This window comes from Panthera uncia, chromosome F1 (genome assembly GCF_023721935.1).
Source record: "Panthera uncia isolate 11264 chromosome F1, Puncia_PCG_1.0, whole genome shotgun sequence".
NCBI classification, from domain to species: Eukaryota; Metazoa; Chordata; class Mammalia; order Carnivora; family Felidae; genus Panthera; species Panthera uncia.
Window position 1 is genome coordinate 23029814 of NC_064813.1, and position 24954 is coordinate 23054767.

Below are 24954 nucleotides of genomic sequence, written 5' to 3' on the forward strand. Positions count from 1 at the left end.
ATTTTGAACTGATGTCCTACAGCAGGTGTTTGGTAACTTTCTCTGTGAAGGGCCAAATAGTAAATATTTTAGGCTTTGCATTCCATACGGTCTCTGTTGCAGCTCAGCCCTACTGTTGTGAGCATGAAGGCAGCCATAGATAAAGTAGAAGAATGAGCGTGGCTGTGTTCCAATAAAACTTTATTTGTGGACACTAAAATTGGAATTTCACATACTTTTTCACGTCAGAAAATTTATCCTGCTTTCTTGCTTTTCCAAACCACTGAAATATGTAAAAACCATTCTTGTTTGGTAAACTAGATTTGGCCCATGGGCTATACTTTGCCCACTCCTGTTCCAGAGAACAGAATTACTATCAGTGGCTAACACTGTCAAGGGTTTGGCCTTCTTCCTAGAAGCTCTAGCAACAGAGATAATTTCCATCTTGAGAGAAATGTCTCTCAAGATGGAACCAGAGTTCTCTTCTAAAATGTCATTTTACAAAATTGTTATTTTACAAACAAGAAAAGCATCAATCAAAATAAAAATTTTGCTACAATCTATCTTCCTAATAAATTGGAGACTTTCCAAGTTTCATTTAAATTTCTGTTCATATGTTATTTTTATATAGTTTCAATCCAATGATAGACACATCTTTTTTTTGTTTTTTTTCCACTTAATGTTATCTTATAAAATTTTTTCCTGTTTTAACGGATTTCTTCTAATGATAAATAGATATAACAAATTTTTGTGGAATTCTTTGTGGAAGATTTCCAGGCCATTTGATGGACTTAATTCAAAGGGATGTCTTAGTCTATTCTCAGGTGTAAGCGTTAAGATTTTTTTTTAATGTATATTTTTTTTTTTTTTGAGAGAGAGAGAGAAAAAAGAGAGAGAGAGAGAGCAGGGGAGTTGCAGAGAGAAGGAGACACAGAATCCAAAGCAGGCTCCAGGTTCTGAGCTGTCAACAGAGCCCAACACGGGGCTCAAACTCATCGACCATGAGATCATGACCTGAGCCAAAGTCGTATGCTCAATTGATTGAGCCAACCAGGCTCCCCTGTAAGAGTTAAGATTTAAATACCACCCCCTCACCTCCAGGCCAGGACAACCTATTTGGTAGATTGAGCCTCATGGGTCCCCTCTAAGGTTCACTTCTTCTAGGACATAAAGCCTCATGGCTTCTCTAGGGTTCACTTCCTTCAGGACAATTGCTTTAGCAAGTTTGGGATTTCAATCCTTATGCCTCTTGACAAAGATGTGTCTTCCAGACAAACTCTTTAGAGCTCTCTGTTCAGAACTAATCGCTTACACCCCAGAATGTACATTGAACATGGCTTGGGACTTGGGGAGACTAAGCACCCACTTCCTTTCCTTACAGCTTTTAACTGAGAACAGTCTGAAGGAGTCAGATGGGACTGAGCTCTCTTGCTAGGTTAGGGAACCCCATCATGCCCCCCACCCCCAACTGTCTCACCCCTGAGGCTCTATAGATGGTGATGGAGACTGACCCAGTCAGTCACAGATGGAGAGAGTGGAGGATGTTTGCCCGTTACTGCTCACAAGCTAGAAGATGAGAGAGAGTGTGAAAGGTGGGTTCCTTTCCTTCCTCCCTACAGAGAGGAGAGACCTTATTTGTTGGATCAGTGCTCACCACCCCTTCCCTTTCTCTTTGCTTTCAGAATAGGAAGCACATGCATTTGGCCAGGAAGGGAACCATGGCTACTGATGGGAGGTCCCTGCCTATAAAAGGCAGAAGAGTGGATTAGCCAGATATGAGCGGACCAATGAGGAATGGGTGTCCTGGGCCCAGGGACGGGGAGAACATGTCCGTGTGGCTTCCCTCCTCATTTAGGACATGGCTAAGATGGCCGAGCTGCACGCTGAAAGAGAAGGAAAAGCAGGGTCCTTGGGACTTCATTATGGATCCTGAGGGTCCCACTGGCGTGATGAACCTAATGCATTTCTTGGGAATGAGCCTTTTGCAAGGATGACAACTGAAGGAGGCCCACATGACACATGACAGACGGGGGCAAGCAGAACTGACTGGATTTGTAGGGACTGTTTAGCCTGATGCAAAGCTCTGATTAAATTAAAGATTGTCACACATTTGGCCAATTGGCCAATAAGCAAAACCATGAACAGAAGTCAACTGCATCTCTGATCATAATTATCAGAATCCTTGGAAGTTTAGTGAAGTCTAAACCAGGAGCATTTTGGGTGACTTAGAGCATTGCTTGGTGCCTGGATCTTAGTGCTTCTTGAAGCTTTTCTTCTGCTGGGATGCAGTGGAAGATGTGAGCAAGGCCAGTGACCAGCATGTAATCAGACTTTTTTCCACCACATGTTTTGTCACATATTCCTGTTTTCATAGGCTTCTGTTCATTTTGAGAAATTTAAAGGACACAGAAAAGTAGAAAGAATGTAACAAACACTGTATTTCTATCATGTGGACATAAGAAGCAGTGATATTTTGGGGCGCCTGGGTGGCTCAGTCGGTTGAGCGTCCGACTTCGGCTCAGGTCACAATCTCACGGTTTGTGGGTTCGAGCCCCGCGTCGGGCTCTGTGCTGACAGCCTGGAGCCTGCTTCGGATTCTGTGTCTCCCTGTCTCTCTGCCCCTCCCCTGCTCATGCTCTGTCTCTCTCTGTCTCAAAAATAAAGAAAACATTAAAAAAAAAAAAAAAAAAGAAGCAGTGATATTTTGTGACATTTGCTGCTGGCTCCCACCCTCCCAGATGGAAGTGCCACCCAGTCCTGGGCTCCTTCCCCATCCCCAGGGGCAAGCAGGGTCATGGGAGTAGTATGTGTTCTTCCAGCCCATTTCTGATACTCTAGTGTTCATACCATATTCCTACTATATCAAATAAATTATACTTTATATGTATATGTATGTTTAAACATATAACAGATGTAAATACATTCCAGTTATAAATATATCATGTAAAAATATACCATACTAATGTGTGCATACACACCATGTGTGTGTGTGTGTGTGTGTGTGTGTGTGTGTGTATCACTACATGGTATATAGCTGGTGCTTCATAAATACTTGCTTAATGCCCATCTATAAACAACATACGGTATTTTCACTTTTTTTTTGGTTAAAGTTTATTTTTGAGGGAGAGAGTGTGAGCAGGGGAGGGGCAGAGAGAGAATCCCAAGCAGGTTCCGGGATGTCAGCCCAGAGCCTGATGCAGGGCTCAAACCCACAAACTGCAATATCATGACCTGAGATGAAATCAAGAGTCAGATGCTTAACCGACTGAGCCACCCAGGCACCTTTATTTTTACATTTTTAAATTGGCATCGTATCATACCATTTTCATCATTCTGCATATTCCTCTGTTCACTTAATAATACGGTTTCATACTGGCACAAAAACAGACACTCAGATCAATGGAACAGAATAGAGAACCCAGAAATGGACCCACAAACATATGGGCAACTAATCTTTGACAAAGCAGGAAAGAATATCCAATGGAATAAAGACAGTCTCTTCAGCAAGTGGTGCTGGGAAAACTGGACAGCAACATGCAGAAATATGAACCTGGACCACTTTCTTACACCAGACACAAAAATAAACTCAAAATGGATGAAAGACCTCAATGTAAGAAAGGAAGCCATCAAAATCCTTGAGGAGAAAGCAGGTAAAAACCTCTTTGATCTTGCCTGCAGCAACTTCTTACGTCTCCAGAGGCAAGGGAAACAAAAGCAAAAATGAACTACTGGGACCTCATCAAAATAAAAGCTTCTGCACAGCAAAGGAAACAATCAGCAAAACTAAAAGGCAACTGCAGAATGGGAGAAGATATTTGCAAGTGACATATCAGATAAAGGGTTAGTATCCAAAATCTATAAAGAACTTAACAAACTCAACACCCCAAAAACAAATAATCCAGTGAAGAAATGGGTGAAGAATAGGCACTTCTCTAAGGAAGACATCCAGATGGCCAACCAACACATGAAAAAATGCCCAACATCACTCATCAGGAAAATACAAATCAAATGAGATAACACAATGAGATACCACCTCACACCTGTCAGAATGGCTAACATTAACAACTCAGGCAACAACAGATATTGGCAAGGATGCGGAGAAAGAGGATCTCTTTTGCACTGCTGGTGGGAATGCAAACTGGTGCAGCCACTCTGGAAAACAGTATGGAGGCTCCTCAAAAAATTAAAAACAGAACTACCCTACAACCCAGCAATTGCGCTACTAGGTATTTATTCAAGGGGTACAGGTATCCTGTTTCAAAGGGACATATGCACCCCAATGTTTATAGCAGCACTATCAACAACAGCCAAAGTATGGAAAGAGCCCAAATGTCCATCGATGGATGAATGGATAAAGAAGAAGTGGTATATATATATATAGTGGAGCATTACTCGGCAATCAAAAAGAATGAAATCTTGCCATTTGCAACTACGTGGATGGAACTAGAGGGTATTATGCTGAGTGAAATTAGTCAAAGAAAGTCAAATATCATGACTTCACTCATATGAGGACTTTAAGACACAGAACATATGAACACAAGGGAAGGGAAGCAAAAATAATCCAAAAACAGGGAGGGGGACAAAACATAAGAGACTGTTAAATACAGAGAACAAACAGAGGGTTACCGGAGGGGTTGTGGGAGGGGGGATGGGCTAAATGATAAGGGGCGTTAAGGAACCTACTCCTGAAATCACTGTTGCACTATATGCTAACTTGGATGTAAATTTAAAAAATAAAATAAAATAAAATAAAATAAAATAAAATAAAATAAAATAATATGGTTTCAAATCTATCAGTCCATATATATACCTGATTCATTTCTTTTGAACTGCTGTATAATATTGCACTATAGATTCCTACAGTTCAGTCTATTCATTCTTCTAGAGGTGGACACTTAGGCTGCTTCCAGTTCATTCATTCTTTCTTTTTGCTATCAAACACAGAATGCTTCAGTGAACTTTATTGTACAGATGTAAAAATAATTTCAAGCATGCAGACCCAGAGGTTTCATTGATGGTTTTTATTGGTTTGTATTAATTGTACTTCTTTATATATTCCAGCTACAGATCCTTTCAATGTTTTAAGTGTTACAATTATATTCTAGGGGTGCCTGGGTGGCTCAGTCGGTTGAATGTCTGACTCTTGGTTTTGGCTCAGGTCATGATCTCACAGTTTGTGGGTTTGAGCCCCACATCAGGGTCTGCACTGATAGCATGAAGCTGCTTGGGATTCTCTCTTTCTCTCTCTCTCTCTCTCTCAAAATAAATAAATAAATTTTAAAAGCAAATATATTCCAAACTAGTTCACTAGAAGGTCTAGATTTGGGGATTATGAGGGTCATTCATAAGGGGGCACTGATCCATGATAATTACCTGGATCCTTGTGCCTATTTTCAGTTTGTTAAGAACCCAGAATGGAGGCAGGGTATGATTAAATATCTCCAAACCTTCAGCAACTAATTTTGGGAATATGAGTTTAAAGAATTTTGGTATTCCTCTTTTGAATCTGTTTAGGGAAATGGGATTAAATGAGGGTAATCTAGAATTGTCTGCTCCAAGAATGCCTTCTCTAGGAATGAAACAGAATATGTTTCCACTCAACAGAACTTCAAAGAGAGGAATAAATATCCATAAATGACAAGATTATCTCAGAATAAAACTTTCAAGAAATATACAGAACATAATATGCTTCATAATTCTTTCCCAAATGATATAAATGGACATATGTCATTCTTTGCTACAGAGGGTTCATAATACTAGTGGGAATTTTAAAGAGTTGGGGGCAATCTAAAGTTCCTTTTAACTTTAAATTTTATGCTTCTAGAAGTTCCCTAAAGGCAAGAATCCAACTTTTAAATTATGCACCTCCTACTGGCCCCTGACTCATTTCTGGATCCAGAGAACACATCCCAGATATGCTCATCAAATGAATCAAGAGAAGCCAATCTTATCATTTTAATGATTTCTGGGGAGACCCCTTTTCCTAACTTATTGTAATTTTTGTTGCTATCACAAGCATTTTGTGGCAGGTATTACTATTTGCAAAAGCAAGTTTTTAAAAAATCTGTAAGAGTTAAAAAAGAAGGAAACTTCCAGACACGAAAAATATATATAGGGATCCAGCTGTACCCAGGCCACTGACTCACTGACTCATTCTGTAATCACAGCTCAGAAGCTAGCACGAGGCTATTTAATGGCTCTAAAAATGTTCACATGAATCTAATTCCTTAACATGTATATACCACAGGAGGCAGGCGGGTCAGTGCACTGGAGAGTGCACTAACACTCTACCTATAAGGAGAGACATCTCTACCATAGGCAGGCACTTTTGCTCAAGGGAGATTCAAGCTGTTAAATCCTGCATTTTTAGTTTCAGGTTTAGCCCCCTCGCAACCCCCCTCAATTTCAACAAATAGCCTTGATGATGAGGATACAAACAACTTCAATCAAAGTAAGAGCTACCGATCACAGAGCGCATTTCAAACTCTCTGCTAGAGACTCTTTGGTGAATGATCTTCAATTTCCCAGACAAGTTGGTATTATTATGCAAATTTGTTTGGTGGCGAACCAGAGGATCAGAAAGGTTAAACAATTAGCCTGGGGTCACACAGCTAAGACTAGAGGTGGCCCTCAGATCTGGCCCAGGTTGGAAGCACAGGTTCTTTCTCTTACCTGGTGCTGCTTCGTTCCTCGACCTCTCTCAGTCCAGGTCTTGGCATTGTCCCCGCTGTCTACCTGCTCTGCTGTTCTTTGTTAAGAACACTTCCAATCTTGCTGAGCCCTCTGCTGGAGGAGTCTGCCTGACCACACCTCCTTCCTTTGTAGGCTTTCATTTCTGCTAAGCCCACTTGTCTTATTTGTGCCATGCTCTCTCTCATTCAACAAGATTAGTAAGTATCTGTTCAGTCCCAGGCCCTGTGCTAGGTTCTGAAGAAACAAAGACAAATGAGACCCAATTCTTATCCTAAGGAAACTCCCTGTTTAATTCTTTGAGTCCTTTTAGAGACTCGTACACAAAAAAGCAGCAGTCATAGAGGTTGGCACCCTCTCTATCTCAGCAAACTCTCTGTAGGGCTAGGACAATGCCCGCGGCTGCCGAACGCAGTGAGTGGAAGGGCCATGGAGAGGAAGGGAAACAGCCTGAGAAGAGGACAGAAAGGAGAAATCGAATGGGCACAAGGGAATGACACACACCAGTGTCACCGTCTTTCTGTTCTGAATGGTACCTCCCCTGGCCTAAGTACCGCACCCACAGCAACATGACACCAACCACGGATCGCGCCGCACATTACCGTGGGGTTCAGAGCACTGCTGGCCACACTTCATTCATTAAAATGGAATGGTTCTTATTTGCATTCCTGTACTACACTGTTCTGGACTCTGAACTCTTCTCCTCGGCTGCTCCCTAAAGAGCCAGGCCGACAGCACCTCAAGAACTCTCTGAACATCAAGCCCTCCGGAGAAAAGAAAGTGAGCAGAGACTGTGTGTGCTGCATGTCTTCCAGATCTGTCGCCTCCTTTCTCTTCCTTGGCTGCACCGTCTATTACTCTCAGCTACCTGGGAGCGCTAGGATGGGAGCCCAGAGCGTGCGCACCCTTTGCCAGTGGTTCCTACACCAACATCATCACCACGACTCTTCAGTACGGAGAAAAACAAAACAGGACTGAGTCACATCCTTACCCTTGTAATTATAGCTTTACATTGGCTGATGTATGAGGAAAGGTACATACAGGAGAGAGAGCAGAAGAGGCAGAGGGATGAAGGGAAACACAAGGAAGGGTCTGGTTATTAGCAAAAGCAAGGCCACACTATGCTTAGCATGGGGCAAGAAATTGTTTACTGAAATGCTACTGGCAGCCCAGCCCACTTCCAAAGTATACGTGCCAGCAAGGGCCTCTCCGCCAGTGTTGAGGGCTGTTGAGGGTCTTGGTTGTTACCAGAAGTGAAAGTGAGAAGGGAGGTACACCCTATGACTTCCTCTGCACACACGGGCAGGCTGTGCCACATTCCTGAGGATTGGAGACAACAGCCCCATGTTTCTCAACTAGTGGGCACTGAGGAGGCCCTCAAACCCACCACCAAGGAGTAAAACCTGTCATCAGCTGCGCCTCTCAAACATTGTATGTGATTCTACAGCAGCTGTGAGGTCACACAGTCTACTCAGAATTTGTTTTTGTTTTTTTTTTAAATTTTTTTTTTTCAACGTTTTTTTATTTATTTTTGGGACAGAGAGAGACAGAGCATGAACGGGGGAGGGGCAGAGAGAGAGGGAGACACAGAATCGGAAACAGGCTCCAGGCTCTGAGCCATCAGCCCAGAGCCTGACGCGGGGCTCAAACTCACGGACCGCGAGATTGTGACCTGGCTGAAGTCGGACGCTTAACCGACTGCGCCACCCAGGCGCCCCACAGAATTTGTAATTACAAGCCAGACCCTGTCTTCACCGGGTGAAAAGCAAACACCTTCTGATCAAGACATGGTTCAGACTGAGCTGATGTAATATTAAGAGGAGGAGCCCTGGAATAAATTGATAAATGCAGACCTGCTCTCTTACCAACTAGGTTAGTTTTGGGGCCAAGGGAATCAGGCCACTCCAGGAATGCAAACATTTTCTAAGTGTGGATGCCTTTTTAATAACAGATGTACAGGTCTACAGATGAACATCTTTTAAAATCAGCTGATTTTAAATCGCAGACTGTTCTTTCTCAGACATTTCCCTAAAATGCTCCAATGAATAGTGCCAGTCAACGGTGGTAGTCTCAAGCTCACACAGGAATAAGTGAGACGACACACTAGGTATGCTGGTGGCTCAACCTTGGGGGTGAAGTACTTTCAGCTACTTTTGAGAAGAAGGAAGGAAAGTACGAAAAAAAGGAGAATGTCTTTGCATGGGAATTATCTGCACTCAGTTTTCTAATCTTTAAATTAAAAAAAAAATTTTGTTAATGTTTATTTATTTTAAGAGAGAGAGAGAGAGAGAGAGAGAGAGAGAGAGAGAGAGAGAGAGAATGATCAGGGAAGGGGCAGAGAGAGGGAGACACAGAACTTGAAGCAGGCTCCAGGGTCTGAGCTGTCCACCCAGAGCGTGACGTGGGGCTCGAACTCACAAACTGTGAGATCATGACCTGAGCCAAAGTTGGATGCTTAACTGACTGATCGACCTAGGAGCCCTAGTCTTCTAATCTTTAAAACCGGACGCCTATATGGATCATTGCTGATAAGATTCAAGGGTGCAAATGGGCCCCGGATTTGAGGGAAGCACATCAATCATATGCATCATAAAGAAATCCACAGGTTCTTGGCCTGGGGCCCAGGGATAGGCTCCAGGGAACTACACAACTCTGACATTTGACTTAAGAAATTAGTGTATATGATATCATGTGCATTAAAAAAAAGATGTTTATTCTGAGAGAGAGAGGAGAGAGCGAGTGTGTGTGTGTGAGTAGGGGACGGGGAGAGCCAGACTCCCAAGCAGGCTCCATGCTGCCAGCACAGAGCCCAACATGGGGCTCAATCTCACCAACTGTGAGATCATGACCTGAGTCGAAATCAAGAGTCTGATGCTTAACCAACTGAGCCTCCCAGGCACCACTAATGTACATTTTTATAGGGAGACTCTTTATCACTTTTACCAGATTCCAAAAAGATACTCACCACCAACAAAGTTTACAATTTTGCTTGAGAAAAACTAACCAGATGCAAGTGGTAGTGTACTGAGATATTCTTTATTTAATATAAAGGTGTTAGTGCGCCTGGGTGGCTCAGTCAGTTAAGCGTCCGACTTCAGCTTAGGTCACGAACCCATGGTTTGTGAGTCTGAGCCCGCATCTGGGTCTGCACTGACAGTGCAGGGCCTGCTTGGGATTTTCTCTCTCTCTCCCTCTCTCTGCCCTTCCCTCACTCTCCCTCTCTCTCTGTCAAAATAAATAAATTATGTGTGTGTATATATATATATATGTGTGTGTGTGTGTGTGTGTGTATATGTATATATGTATATATATATATTATATAGACACCCAGAGGTGTCTCGTGGGGGGGGGGGCAACAGACTCCTTGGTCATCAGCTATTCTTATATCCTCATAAAGCAAATATATATACTTGTTCTTGCCTAGAGAAGATACTATAATTCCTATGAATACATGTATTTACTTGTTTTGCTTCTAACAATTAAACCCAAATGTATAGAAGAAAGCATATCTTAAAATCTTATGTAATCTGTATTTGGTAGTATACTCAGAATCTCCTCCATGGGGCCAACTTTTAATAATCTAGATACCTTCTTTCTCCTCTAAATACAATGAAAAACTAGAATTTAAAATCATTACCTTGCTCTGCAGTAAACTATCATTTTCTCTAAGTTGCAAAATTAGACAAATGTCACCACTTCACATAAGGTTCAGGAGTCTGTGAACTGTCAGGCAAAACAACTATAGATTCCAATGGAATCAGTTAGATATCCGTGTAAAAAATAATGAGGTAAAAACAAATGAGGTGCCCCTGTTGTTTCAGAGGATTTTTACTCTCCAAAAAGGAAATGCAAAAGTAAATCAATCAAACAGAGCTCTTTGGAACTCTCCCTGCTCTCTGTCAAAAGCTCTCCCTTGGTTATCTCCAGATGGAGCTCAGCGTCCTGGCCTCCTACACACCACCAGAGCACCTGAAATGGTACCAAGTGTCCACGAAGCTGTCCTGATTGCCTGGTTAACGGACCTCAAGTTTTAATAACTGACCCCACAGACACCTGTGTTCAGAACAGGAGGACCTGGCTCATAGTGACAATTGTGTGCTGATGGCAGAGAGTCCGATGTGGGTTCAGCTTGAACTCAAGGCACGATGAGATCACGACCTAAGCTCAAGTTGGATGCTTAACCGACTGAGCCACCCAGGTGTCCCAAGTTAGCTTTTTTAAATGTATTTTTGCAACCTTCTTTTCTTTGCCACCACTACTTAGAAAATGCTGGTCCAGCTGCGGTGCAAAGGTAAACTGCACCTCGGCACCATGATCGCCTCTGAATGAGAGCAGTCCAAATTTAAGTTTCACTAGAAATATTATACCACCTAATAGTCCTAGTTTATTTTTTTAAAGTTTATTTATTCATCTTAAGAGAGAGAGAAGACATGAGCGGGGAAGGGGCAGAGAGAAAGGAGACAGCGAGAATCCCAAGCAGGCTCCGTACCATCAGAGCAGAGACCGATGTGGGGCTCAAACTCATGAACCACAAGATTATGCCCGGAGCTTAAGTTGGAGGCTCAACCAACTGGGCCACCCAGACGCGTCCCCAGTTTTTTTTATTCTAATGGTACTTTTACATCTATCTTGAGAGAGCAGAGATTTCTTCTGGTGTCAAGAGTTGAAGGGTAAATTGAAACCACATCCTGCAGACATTCAATAAATACAAAAGAAGAATCAAGGAAGAGCAGGTTTAAATCTCCCCACATTCAGTCCATTTTACTTCTTATCAGTTTAAGAAAGAAAAAGCAATTTCTGGACATTTTGAGAGAGATTAAATCTCAAAACTCAAGCTCTCTTAGAATGACTCCAATTTTCATCATGAAGCTCTGAGTTTTTTTGTTTTTTTAAATCAGCCCTAGGAAACCTACAGAACAGATCTGAGTTGCATGTATAGTTAGTTGTCCCCATGCTAACTTGTACCAAAGAAATATCTAGCAATGGTGAAAAGTCAGGAGAATAATTTGTAAGAACCCAACTTCCAATTTGGGCTATATAAAATATGGTGAGGATTGTATTAAGCCAAATGCATATATTAAGGAGGAACATTTTAACTTTGGAGGCTCAATGGTCAAATAGTACACGGAACAGCATGTTCACAATATTCAGAAGGGTGGATTTTAGATAAGAGGGAAGAAACAGGAAAGCTTGGTTCAGAGCAGACAGAAAATTCCACTAGACATCTAGAACTGGGTGCATGTCACAGGTTATATAAAAGCTCTTCTTCAGATATAAATGTATTTTATAGGGAGAATACTGTTTATGTTGAGTCTACAAATGTTCCTTTGTCCAGGGACGGTTCTATCCAACAAATGATCAAGTTATGCACTTTGCTTTTGTTGTGTTAGACACGTCATTACCCTGGATGCAAAGGGAAAAAGGGAAATCGGATTTCAGATGGAAACAATGAATTCCAGTTGTGAGTGCAAGGAGGTAGAATTTCTATTATGGAAACACACCAGAAAGGGATTAGGTCATCTTAAATGCCTTGTCAGGGTTTGTAAATTTTGTTTAAAAAGATAACTTACTATTCAGGTTTTGGTTTTTACAGACTAACTCTGACTACTAAGATCTTTTTATTGCCAAAAAGCTAGTGGAGGAAAAAAATCCAAATAAACTGAGAAAGAAAAGATCTTCACCATTACAGTGGGAATGAAATATTTATTTTATGCTTTTCTTTATTAAAACAAATGCTATTGACACCTTGAACAGGTTTTGAACCAATACATGAAACTTGGTAATTATTCCCAGATGAAGTTTTCAATCTAAAAAGTCATATGTGAGCCAGGATTTCACTAATAATGAAAAAAAATTACATGCAAATCAGTATTTATGTATAGCCAAGTGATACTATGCATTAAAGTACCATTTTAATTCATCACCCATCTCTACCTTTCACATTGGTAACATCTGCTGGTCTTGTAATGGTGCATTAGAAGATTATACAATTATTCTTTAAGGAGGTCCATTTCAGAATGGGGTCTGCTGCTGAAATACTGGTGAATTTAAGCCCTTCTTCATTATTTTCCATTGAGTGATATGTATCATAACTTAGGAATTTGTGAACAGATGCTCAGATAAAAGGGCCACAAAATGTAAAAAATAAAAATAAACATGGAAAAAATTCAAAGGCAAAACTGGCCCATGACACCTTAACCACAGTTGTGCTATGTTCTGAATTTAGGATTGTACTCTTCTTCAGAACAAGGTTTTCAAATGACAATACTCAGATTTATAACTTCAGTATTTAAATTCACCCCCTGCGGTGATGCATTTAAATTCTGCAAGTCTGCAAGTAAGCCTTTAATTGTTACCATCTTCCATACTTCATTCAGTTGATTAGCATATGGCACTCTGAGATCCTAAGTATGGGTTCAATTTTCCACACAGATCTTCTTGTCATTGTAAAACGCACACACTCCTAGAGAAGCAACTTGGGAGTCTCGGCTTTGGAGTGAGGCAGATGTGGGCTGAAATTCCAACTGGACCACTACCAGCCTTGCAAACCTTGGTAAGTTATTCAAATATTATGAGCCTTAGTTTCCTTGTCTGTAAAAGGAAGATAAAACGTGTCTCAGAGCCATGTTCCTGAGGTCGGTATTGACTGTAACAGGTTTGCGATGTTTGTAGGAGAACTCAGAGCAGTGTCAGGTATACAGCAGACATTCCATAAGTTCTGGCAGGTACTAAGAACCTTCTTGCCTGCAGTCTGAAGCGAGAGCAAGGCATCACGTGCAGACAATGTGCAGTGAGAGCAATGTTCTGTCTCTAGGCAAAGGCTCTTACTAGCACTGCTAGACCCTATCTGGCCCTACACACTTTAATTAATTAATGGTCAACAAGCCGAGAATCTTGGATGCTCTGGTATACGCTAAACATTCTCACAGTCACATTTTGTGTGTGAGGCAGGGGGAGGGGGCTTCTTTTGTTTTAACTCTCTACCCATACTCTTACAGGAACAGCTTTGCAACATAGAAACCAGAACATTATTACCTTAACTCATGAGGCAGTTAGCATATTTCCCTTGAAACAAGGAATTTATTTTTACTTCTTACCTTTTCAATTTTTTCATCCAGCATTCTGAAGAATTCTTGTTGGCTTTCAGAGATGTGCATGCTAAAAAAAAACCAGAGAGTAGTTAAGTGTGTATTTCAATGTTTTCTTAAACCCAGCTTCCTCGAATGAAAAACGCTGAGTCCCTAGACTTTGAGGCAGACATTTATTTATTGCCGACTTTTCCACTGAGATAGTCTGAAGTCATATTAAGGATAAATGCCATTACAGTAATCCTCTAAATGTGTTGCATAAAAGTCTACAAGTTCCTATGATTTAAGGAATACAATTTCTTTTCAACGTACATGTTATTTATAGTGATGTTACTGGGAGGTGTGTGCCAAATGATTTCTTCAGATACACATTTGTTAAAAAAAAAAAGGCGTAGCCAAGCAGTACATGGCATATTTCACACTGTGTGTAACTGGAAAAAGAAAATATATCCAAGTTGTTATGGTAAAATGTGTATTTTATAAAGACTGGTATTTAGCATGGTATCCAGCTGAGCATAGAGGTGTGGGCTGGCAGCAAACAGGCAAAGAACTTGACATTGTCCCTGAACGCTTTGTGCAGTGGTGACGGCCAATGCACCTTTTGGGAAGTGCAATTCCACTGGGATGTGGGAGTGCGTCAGGAAGCATATCTGAGTAGCGCTTGCCCTGTGTGCTTGCTTGTCTAATGCTATTTAACAGCCTACTTAGTCAGATGGACACAGTTTGGGGCGGGGGGAGACAAAACAGAAGAAGGTAAGGAGAACAGAGAAGAATCACAGATGGGAAGTGCGTGGGGAGGAAAACGTCTTGGAGGCAACATGGTCTTAATGACAGGAAATAGGTGTAGGTGGTCCAAGGAGGTTCAGGATTCTGGGCTAAGAGACACATCACACAACGCGCTTCTTTCACTGTTAGTGCTTACTTGTTGCAGTGGCTGGGGGTGGGGGGAGGGGTGGCTCTGGAATAGCTCCTTCCCTTCAAGTCTCGGTGTAGGGGACAGCCCACCTGACATACCCCTTAGCACTATGCCTCCTCCTTTAGGGGCCGCAGAGAATGGCACAAGGGACCCCACACCCTTCAGGCCTCCAATGACAGATAATGGGGCTTGAAGGAGGTTTTTCCCTGTGTGTAAAAGCAAGATTTAAAATCTGGGGGCACGAGGACATCAGCTCTGATACAAGAGGAAAATGACAAACTATCTTATACCAGCAATCCACTTTCACTTCTATATCATGTCATTTTTCCTGTCCTTGATAATTCAAGTGAGGTATATGTCCTGTTTCAGAAACAGGCCTTCTCTTGTTGCAGGCTAGAAAGGCAGGCCAGAATCTGGGAGCATGAGAATATATTAAACAGCCTCCTTTCCTTCTCTGGCTGGGTGGAGAAGCCATTTTGCCTACCTGAGTTTTCCCAGATTCCCTGTGGTTTTACTTCTTTAAGTGCCAAAACATTTTTCATTTGAGCCATTTTGAATGCACACCTTCTAAACTTTAATAGAGGATCTATCACAAACATTACTTGACTTTCACTTAATGACTAGCAGCCACTCCCAAGGCCTTAAACCACAATCTCTCTCTGTGATACGGGAACACTCCCTGGAGCCTCTTGAGATGGGGAGAGCTGGCTCTCCTTAAGCAAAGTGGCCTTAAACTATAGGCTTTTGTTCTCTGCCTGCTTTGAACCGCTCTCATTTCTTCTGGTCAAAGAAGGTATTGGTTCTCTTTCAGTTTTCTTCCCAGCAGCTGCTTCTGCCCCATGCTTAGCACACCCAAATCCATTAGAGTTGTGTCCAACGTTAGTGCAAACAGGATCTGAGGGAGAGCCTAGGGGGCTTCCTGTGAGTGGCGAACAGGCATATTCTGGCAGTCAATGTGGCTGCTCAGACATGTTCTGGGCATCCTCCCTGTTCCTGGCCAAACTTTCAGCAGATGAGGTTGCTGGACAGCTCTGGGTCCCAGATAGAAAGGCATGTAGACATACAGACATAGATACATCTTAATAGATAACCGCATACACATATGCACGCATATACACACATATATCTTAATATGGATGACCACACACACACACACATTAGTTTCCCTGGGAGATTCCAAGAGACCTCATAAAAATGGCATTTTTAGGATCAGATGTCCATTGTGGAAACTTTTAGGTTAGAGTTTTTTACATATATTGCTTTGTGTATAATGGAAGGGAAATATTTAATCAATTGACTGAATGGTCCCTATTTCAATTCATGTGATTCGTGACCCCTCACGAGGCAGTTCAGTTTGTTAGCATGGTGAAGTGTAGTCCCTTCCGGCACTAACGTTGTATGACTGTTACTAACTTCCATTAACTCCTTTATTGAAGTATCAAAACATGAAAACAGGGGTGCTTAGTTAGTACTCAGACATATACATATTAGACTGACAAGATCCCTGGGATCAGGAATGCAGAGATCAGGGCCCATAATAGGAGCTTGATGCCAAAGGTAACAGTGAGGACCTCAAGATGCATGGATAGTAAGCAAGCACAAAAACCTTAGTGGTTTGTGTAGTTTACCTACTTTCTAACCATTAAAAAAAGAAAAGGCATTCCTTGATTAAAGCAAACTGAACAAAAGCTACTCAACCCAGAATGAATTAGTCAAGACAGGGTGTTTTCAACCCTACCTGAATCCTGAACCAAACAGTAACCTTACTCTGGGGTAGAGGGTATAATGGTTGAGAAGTAAAACACCATTTTCATTTTCAGGTGTGCCTTGAAACAATTCTACCCAAACACAGGCAACTGGCCTTCCATCGGTGCATCTCTACCATCACACCCCACTGATACAGGAATGTTGCCTGCTTTCTCTTTGTCTAAGAGCAAGAATATCCCGGCCTGCCTCCGTCTCATTTCAAAACCTACCAAGAAGTGTCTCCCAGCAGATGGACTGACTTCTTGCCACCTTGAAATATAGTATGTGGGCTGTGTTAGCCAGAAAGATGAATGGAAAGGTGACTTATTTATTATCAGACCCCGATGCACCAAATGAGCTCTTTCAGATAAACTCCGCCATCCCTGGGAGTGTGGCAGACACGGCCGCTCGGAGCCAATGGCACTAAGAGGTCCTTGCTGTGTGTACATCACCTTAAGTACGGTGTGACCTGAAAGAGCGAGGTTTACTCTGCTGTTCTCTGTGGGTTCGTTTCACAGGCAAGCCCTGAAATCCCTTCAACAGGGACAGAGATGGCATTTTCACTCTGATGAAATAAATGATCCGTCTCAGCGGTCTCCTGCCGGGATAAACATGGATGCTCTCTTTTCACGTGGAAACTCTATCAACACAATGGCATTAATATTAGTTTTTACCTTCAAACTGCGCTGTGAGAACCAGTCCTTAAGTAATAACTGGATTCTTAAGCCCTTTCTGCTGCACAATTTGGTGGCTGTGAATGGTGCGGGAGAAAAAAGCACACTGGCCTGTCTTTCCTCAAGGTATTAGAAAGGGATAATTAGACTGTTTATGTATCCACTTACAAAGTGAGTATTTGATGCCAAGATTAATTAGATCTAAAAGTCTTTTAGAAAAGTCTGTATGCTGGTACTTGATTTAACTAATCAAACTTAACAATTTCAGTAATTCCTATTTCTTTCTAATAAACTCAGTCGCGGAAAGCACAACGTTTTCCTGGAGCACTTCCCGTGCCCCCAGTTGGTGCTGGCAGAGCTCTTGTGAGTTAACCTTGAATCGTCAAAGACTCTTCTGTCTGTGATTTCTCAGTTTCATGAGACTAGGGACGATAACAGTATGGAATCTTAAAGACAAGTAATCAAAGGAATGAAGAGGGTGGGCAAGATGAGGGTTTGAGCTGAAAGATACATGGCTTTCATTTTTAGGGACTTAAAAAAAAGTTTCCAATAATAAAAGCCCAAGCCACAAAAGTTTCAGAAGACAAGGTCCTAACTCCCTAATACTTCACCTGCAAAAATGAAATGCAATTACTGAGTGGGTTCCTGGCAAATCTTGGCCTGAATAGTTATTTCTTCAAAATCATCATCATCATTGCTCAACTGGATCTCAGGAAAGTGGCTTAATCCTAATCCTCACATTATGACACACCCTTGCTTATAGTCACGCACAGCTACTTTTATTTAGTCGAATATAGTTTTTTTTAAATAGTATAATATGCACTCATGAAGCCAAAGTAAAAAACGAATGCGAGGACCTTGACAACAACCTAGAGCTAATTTACTTCCTACCCATGTGTGTTTCCTCAATTTAAGGGAACCAACATCCCCTTACTTTCCCCTTTGTATAGCTTTACTGCCTCTACATGTGCTCTAAAAAGCAGATGATTTATTTAGTTGTTTTTAACTTTACAAAGAGTGCATCATGCTTTCTGTAATCTTTCAGGATTTACTCTTTTCTCCTATTATTATATTCCTCGGTCCCATCTAGTGTTGTGAGTTTTAACTAATATTTCACTGTGTGAAGGCAGTGGGGTTCATTTACCCAATTTCCTGTAAAAGGGCATTTGGGTTATTTCTTTTCTTTTCTTTTTTTTTGAAATAAAGTTTATTTTATTGATGGGGGGAGGGGCAGAGAGAGAGAGAGGGAATGAGAGAATCCCAAGCATGCTCTGCACTCTCAGCGCAGAGCCCAATGCAGGACTCACAAACCGTTGAGGTCATGACCTGAGTTGAAACCGAGAGCTGGAAGCTCAACCGACTGAGCCACTCAGGCGTCCCAAAGGGCATTTGGGTTGTTTCTAACTGTTAAGGCATTCTTAACCAGCATCAGATACTGTGATTGGCACTGGGTCATACATTATTTCATTTATAAATATCTCTAGCCCTGTAAGAGACGATGATTCTCCTCTATTTTTCTCTGAGAAAACTGAAGCCTGATGACATTAGGTCACTCTCATGAGATCCCAAAGTCAGTAAGAATGTGCTCTGCATAGCACCTCAGATGAAGATGTGAAGACCATCTATCTTTATTATTAATAAATCTCCTGTTATCAGGTATGGGGTTGTCCTTCCACTTCCGGGGAAAAGAAACTCATTATCTTATGTATACACTGCATAATAAATAATAGTTTCTTAATCACCTGTGTCAGCAAGGAGGAAAAGTAAAACTTCTTGTGGCCTTCCAGAAAGATTTCGTAGTTGAATTCCAGTAACCCAGGTTCTGACTCATAGTTTAAAACGCGCACACACACACACACACACACACACACACGAATAACAGAGGATTTTCTTCCTAATTTTAATGTAAACACACAAGCCAATTTAGTCAATTTCTCTGAAAGCTTCAGCACATATCAGTTTGCAAAGGAGGCTGCTTCAGTATGTCTAAATTAAATAAGTATTCACACTAAAGGGAAAAAGAAATTCTCCTTCTTATAGTCTCTTCTTAGAACTCAGAGATATGGGAAACATTTAAAAATAGCATATATTGAATGGCTTGGATGAAAACATGACTTGGTTGTATCATGAGATATCTGCTGTCTCTCCAAGGCAGATACAATTAGTGTTGATAAAAGTGATTATCAGTGAAGTGGACAGGAAGGTTGTGATTATGACATAATGTGTACCCAACGGTTCAAAAATTGGCTTTACTATTCCACTGACATTATAGATGATAAGTGGATTTTAAAATGTCCAGTTTTCTTTGAAAGTAAAAAAATTAAATCCTTGAGCTCATCACCACCCCCTGAAGAGGCCTAACCACCTGCAGCACCTCCACAGACACTGAGCCAGGGTAAAGTGATTATGAACTAGGTTATTTTTGTCTCGATTTCCTGGGAAGAATCAGACATAACACAACTTCTTCTGCTTATGGCACGGATTTATGGAACTACTATTACATACATGAATTTATTTTAGGGTGGGGGTGACTGTGCCACCAGTGTGATCAGCACCCTCAGGGAATTTGTTCATATTTAGATGGAACACCATAAAACAGATTTGTAGCTCTGGGAAAATGGAGCCTCTTTGAAGGAAAGGAGAGATAGCTTGAGTGTCACACAAAGTGCATTTTATCGCCAAGGTAGATTCGGTTCTAGAACAATTCTAGAAAAATACCCATTATTCTCTTTAACTTTTTAATTGTGCAATTCATAACACATAGAAAACATATGTTATTTGTACAGTTTTACATAACAATAGTTAAAGGAACACCCATATCATCACCACTCAGATTAAGAAACAGAACCCCTGGTCCCATTGTCTTCCATCCAGTGAGAAAGAACCACGCTTCCAAGTTTAATGCCTTTTCATTTCCTTGCTTGTCTTTACTGTTTTATCACAGACATATATAATAGGTTGACTCATTCGGCTTGTTTTTGAACTTTATGCAAATGAAACTATAGCAGGCAGGGACTACCACTTACTTCCCTTCTCGTGCAACCTTACATTCATGACCTTCTTCCATCTTGACAGGTGCAGCTCTAAGTCATTCATTTTCACTGATATGTAGAATTTTCCAGGTCAACTAGGTCTTCCAGCACCCATGTACAAGTTTTTCTAGGGTATATACCTGAGAGGGGGAATCGCTGGTGGGCAAGGTATGCCCAGGTACAATTTTCTTAGAAACTACACACTTTTCCAAAGTAATTGTACCAGTTTATACTTCCACTAGGGTAAAGAGGCCTGTTGTTCAACATCCTGGTCAACCATTTGTATTGTCAGACTTCTAAATTTTTTGCCAATCTTGTGGTGTGAAATGGTATTTCTTCCTAGACGTTAGCTATTCATGTTTCCTCTTCAGTAAAATGGTTGTTCATATCTTTAGCTTCTTTTTCTATGAGCTCTCTGTTTTTTACTTACTGATTTATAGAGTTACTTTACATATTCTGGAAACCCAACCGTTATCAATTATATGCATGGTAAATATATTCCATCACTTCCTTCTACTCTCCTACAGCAAATTTTGATAAAAAGAAGTTCTTAATTTTAATGCAGTCATATTAATCATTTTTCTTCAAAGATCTGCATCTTTTGTGACTTTTTCAAAATTCTTCCCTACCCCATAGTCATAAAGATATTTCCTTTCATTTTCTTCTAACTGATTTGACATGTCTGTTCTGTCAGTTATTGTGGGTCTTTTTTGGCACTCTCTGCTCTGTTCCATTAGACCAAATCACAGTGTCTCAATCACTGAAGCTTTATAATACATCTTGATTATCTGGCAGGCAAAACTGAGCTCACTCTGAAAATATTATTAGCTTTAAAAACAATATAAGGAAAAAAGGAACTAGAACTTACTTTGCTCTGGGTTGATGAACTAATCCTGGAATCTCTTTATTAGTTTTAAGTCGTACATTTGAACTGGCACTTTTTTCCTGAAAAACACAAACAGACACATAGAAGACAAGATGAGAATCGACAATTAAACAGCAGCATAAACTGTCATCACAGAAAGTTAGTTTTGCTTGAGACCCTTCACAGCTGGTTACTTCACAAGGACAAAAATCCTTGCAAAGATATCACACTGTAAGGTGAAACCGCCAAAGATTTTGGAACACTGTCGTGAAAAGAGGCGGGAGTTTTAAAAACAGCCATTAACTATTTTTGAAAATTATGTGCAACTCATATGTGATTTTTAGGTGTTTTTAGGAGCTACTAAAAATAGGAAGAGACTCAAAGAACAGAAGATTCTAGTGTCAAAGAGCTGCCGTAGTATAATCACAGACACTGTTCACATGCCCAGGTCAACTAACTTCAGTGCATTCTATTTATAAAAGACATCTGTAGTTATTGAGACATGAAGTTTGCACAAGGCCCTAGCAGTGACAGAGAGAAGAACATGATTAAAAATAACTAAATCTATTCCACCCATAACAAATATTGTGAGACTGAATTCAATTGAATTAATAAAATTCACTACCAACCTATATTCGAGAAGCACTTCTTTGGCTTTTAGTCTGATCTGATTTCCTATTCCCAGTATACTAGCCACGTGGGAAAGAAACACTCTCAATCTTAAAATGCAAGTATATCCATAAGCACGCTGCCTCAGTTGTGGTACTGCTCTGTATTTAGACCATCTCGATAATGGTACTGCTTTGTATTTATACAACATTACCTTTACAAAATATTCAGGAGGCCTTATAACTGGCTCCCAAAACACACCCCCGAAATGTAAGTCAGGGCTGTTCTCAACCTATTTAACAAGTGCCGGTGTGCGTGCAAGGATCTTGATGTGTGGCAATAATTCAAAGCCTAGGCTGGGGCAAGGAATAAAGACTCGCACGGGCTGGCCTGCTGTTCTTCCCAGATGCAGAGGGATGTGGGATGACAGATAAAACAGATGGCCCCCAAATGAACTCTTGTTTCAAGAGTTCATCTTTCTCTCAGGATAGCAGAAGCCACTTAAATCCGTCAACCTCCAGTGATTTACACACTGTGGGTTTTGGGCTATTCACCATCAAACGTGAGCGTATCTGTGTAACATTGGTACTCCACAACAGAGGGTAATTTTGTCTGTGATCTTCTAGGAAAAGAAACAACCATTACGATTCTTTGGCAGTCTATCCTACCTTGTTTACCTCACACTAAACTTTGGAGTGTTTTCACCACCTTTTAATGGGTATAAAATATATAACTGTTCCTTCTGCTGACACAGTCAGGGAACAACAGACGAAGTACCTTCGTGTTTACAAAGCAGGGCACCGGCTCCGGGAGGGCGAGGCCCAGCACGTGACGGGAGCTGCGAGTCACATTACTGGTTGCACAAGTGAGCAAGGTCAACATGTGATGAACGTCTTTTTAACAGTGAGAGAGAAAAATAGCTCACATGTCGTCCCTCTGGAAGGACTGCAGAGGTAGGTTCCAAGTTAGTCATCTTTTTCCCCTTAAACTTCCTGTCAGCTTGGATTAAGCACTGAAAATAGACATATGACGGGGCCTTCCACTTTTTCTCTACTCACATAAGTTCCCAAACGCTGAGCTAAAATGATGTCATTTTGAACACTGCTGAGGCAGGAACGCGGCTTCTAATACTAAGACTAGAAACCGTACACAACTGTATTCTGTTTATACTCAATCTATTAAACCGTACCCTTCATAATGGCACTGAGTCACCACATCTCCCTTAAAACCACACTGTGTGGTTGCTAGGAGAAGAAGGAAACCCCAAGCAACAGAGGCTGGGTGGACGGGACGGGCCAGCCCCCCGGACACCATGCACAGGTGCACACTGCCAGGAAGTGGGCGGACCAAAACCGAGGCAGAGGCTCGGGGAGGAATCTCAGCTTCAGATTTCCCAGTTACACAAAAGGAAAAAGAAAGTATACATAATTACACACACATTTCTATGGATTGCACACGTAAAATGCATTAGCTTTTACAAATCACCACTCACCAAGATCGTAACAAAGACCCAATGACCACGTACTCTAAGTCAGGCACTATACTAAGTGATTTCCGTATATGAACTCATTTTAATATTCACAATTATTTACATATATTAACTCATTTTTATGTCCACATTTCTGAGATAGCTACCGGTTTTATTTTTACTTTCTTCTTCTTATTTTAAAGTTTATTGATTTACTGTGATAGGGACAGAGACACCATGAGTGGGGGAAGGGCAGAGAGAGAGGGAGAGAGAGAGAGTCCCAAGCAGGCTCCATGCTGGCAGCACAGAGCCCGACATGGGGCTCGGACTCACGAAACCATGAGATCATGAACCTAGCAGAAACCAAGAATCAGACGCTTGACCAACTGAGTCACCCACGCGCCCCAATAGGTACCGTTTTTATTCCCATTTTATAGATGAGAAAGCTGAGGCATTGAGAGATGAAGCACTTACCTGAGACCACACAAGAAATAAGTGATAGCGTTGGGATTTCAACCCAAGAAGGGTCCTCCGCGTCCACGCTATCGGCCACTAGGCCGGCAGTTCTCAAACCGTTTTAGTATCAAGCACCCTTTGCCCATATTCTCCAGATTTTGACACATTTCATTATACAAGATGAAAAAAGAAATCACATTTGTTAAAATCACCATCGATCTCATCAGGAAAATCTTGACAGAAGCTGTCAGAATCCTGACAGAAATCTGTCAGGAGATCCTGACGGAAGCTTGTGGTGGTATAAAGTTTTCCAAAATTCTAATTTTGGCTTAACATTTGAATTTTATGACTGGCAACACATACTGCCAATTGTTGTCTTTGAAGTGACAAGTTCTCTTCATTCATTCTTGAGACGATGTTTGCCAAATACCCAAGTCTGAATATCCATTAATTTATCTGCCACACATTTTTTTTTCTAAAGTAGAGACAGTGTTCCATAAAAACAATTGCTGGTTCAGCCTGCAACTCAATCAACTGCAGAAGTACTTTTCCTTGGGATAACCGCCCTACCTGGGTGCGCAGAAAAAATGTTTTATGTGTGCCTATCTCCCATTTCATCGCATAGACTATTACAAAGCTGTGCACAGGTGTGCCTGGGTGGCTCAGTCGGGTAAGCGTCCGACTTCGGCTCAGGTCACGATCTCACGATTTGTGAGTTCGAGCCCCACATCGGGCTCTGTGCTGACGGCTCAGAGCCTGGAGCCTGCTTCGGATTCTGTGTCTCCCTCTCTCTCTGGCCCTCCCCCACTTGCACTCTGTCTCTCTCTCTCTCTCTCTCAAAAATAAACAAACATTAAAAAAATTTTTAAGAAGGTATGCATCCAAGGCACAAGACAATATCATTAAATAAATTTACTGCTTCATGAAGGACACTCTGAAGTGACAGTGGAACGTGTTCTTCCATTAGAAGCACATGGTGGTGGTGGATACGATGACTGCTGACGAGGTTTGGTGCCACCGCCTTGACTGGTGTAAGACACCAGCAGTTTGACCCGCTGCCGCTTCTGTACCATCAGTGCAAATGTCAACACAGCAAAAAAGGCAAAATGCTTCTTAGCATTGTGAGGAAAATGACCTCGAGGACATCCTGAGAATGTTATAGGGACCCCGAGGCCTGCAGGCCATACTCTGACTTGTATCTCTCTATTTCTTTCTTTTTTTTTTTTTAACGTTTATTTATTTTTGAGACAGAGAGAGACAGAGCATGAACGGGGGAGGGTCAGAGAAAGAGGGAGACACAGAATCTGAAACAGGCTCCAGGCTCTGAGCTGTCAGCACAGAGCCCGACACAGGGCTGGAACTCACGGACTGAGAGATCATGACCTGAGCCGAAGTCGGACGCTTAACCGACTGAGCCACCCAGGCGCCCCT

The 24954-nt window shown here is 41.5% G+C and overlaps 1 protein-coding gene across 1 annotated transcript in view; it reads right to left on the reverse strand.

Moving 5' to 3' along the window:
- Positions 1-24954, reverse strand: part of CF1H1orf21 (chromosome F1 C1orf21 homolog) — a 228316-nt gene that overhangs the window by 11597 nt on the left and 191765 nt on the right. The window contains exons 4-5 of the mRNA XM_049634093.1: positions 20994-21070; positions 13767-13827 (exon numbers count right to left, since the gene is read on the reverse strand). Of these exons, the coding sequence (XP_049490050.1) occupies positions 13767-13827; positions 20994-21070 (138 nt within the window). The remainder of the gene's footprint in view (positions 1-13766; positions 13828-20993; positions 21071-24954) is intronic.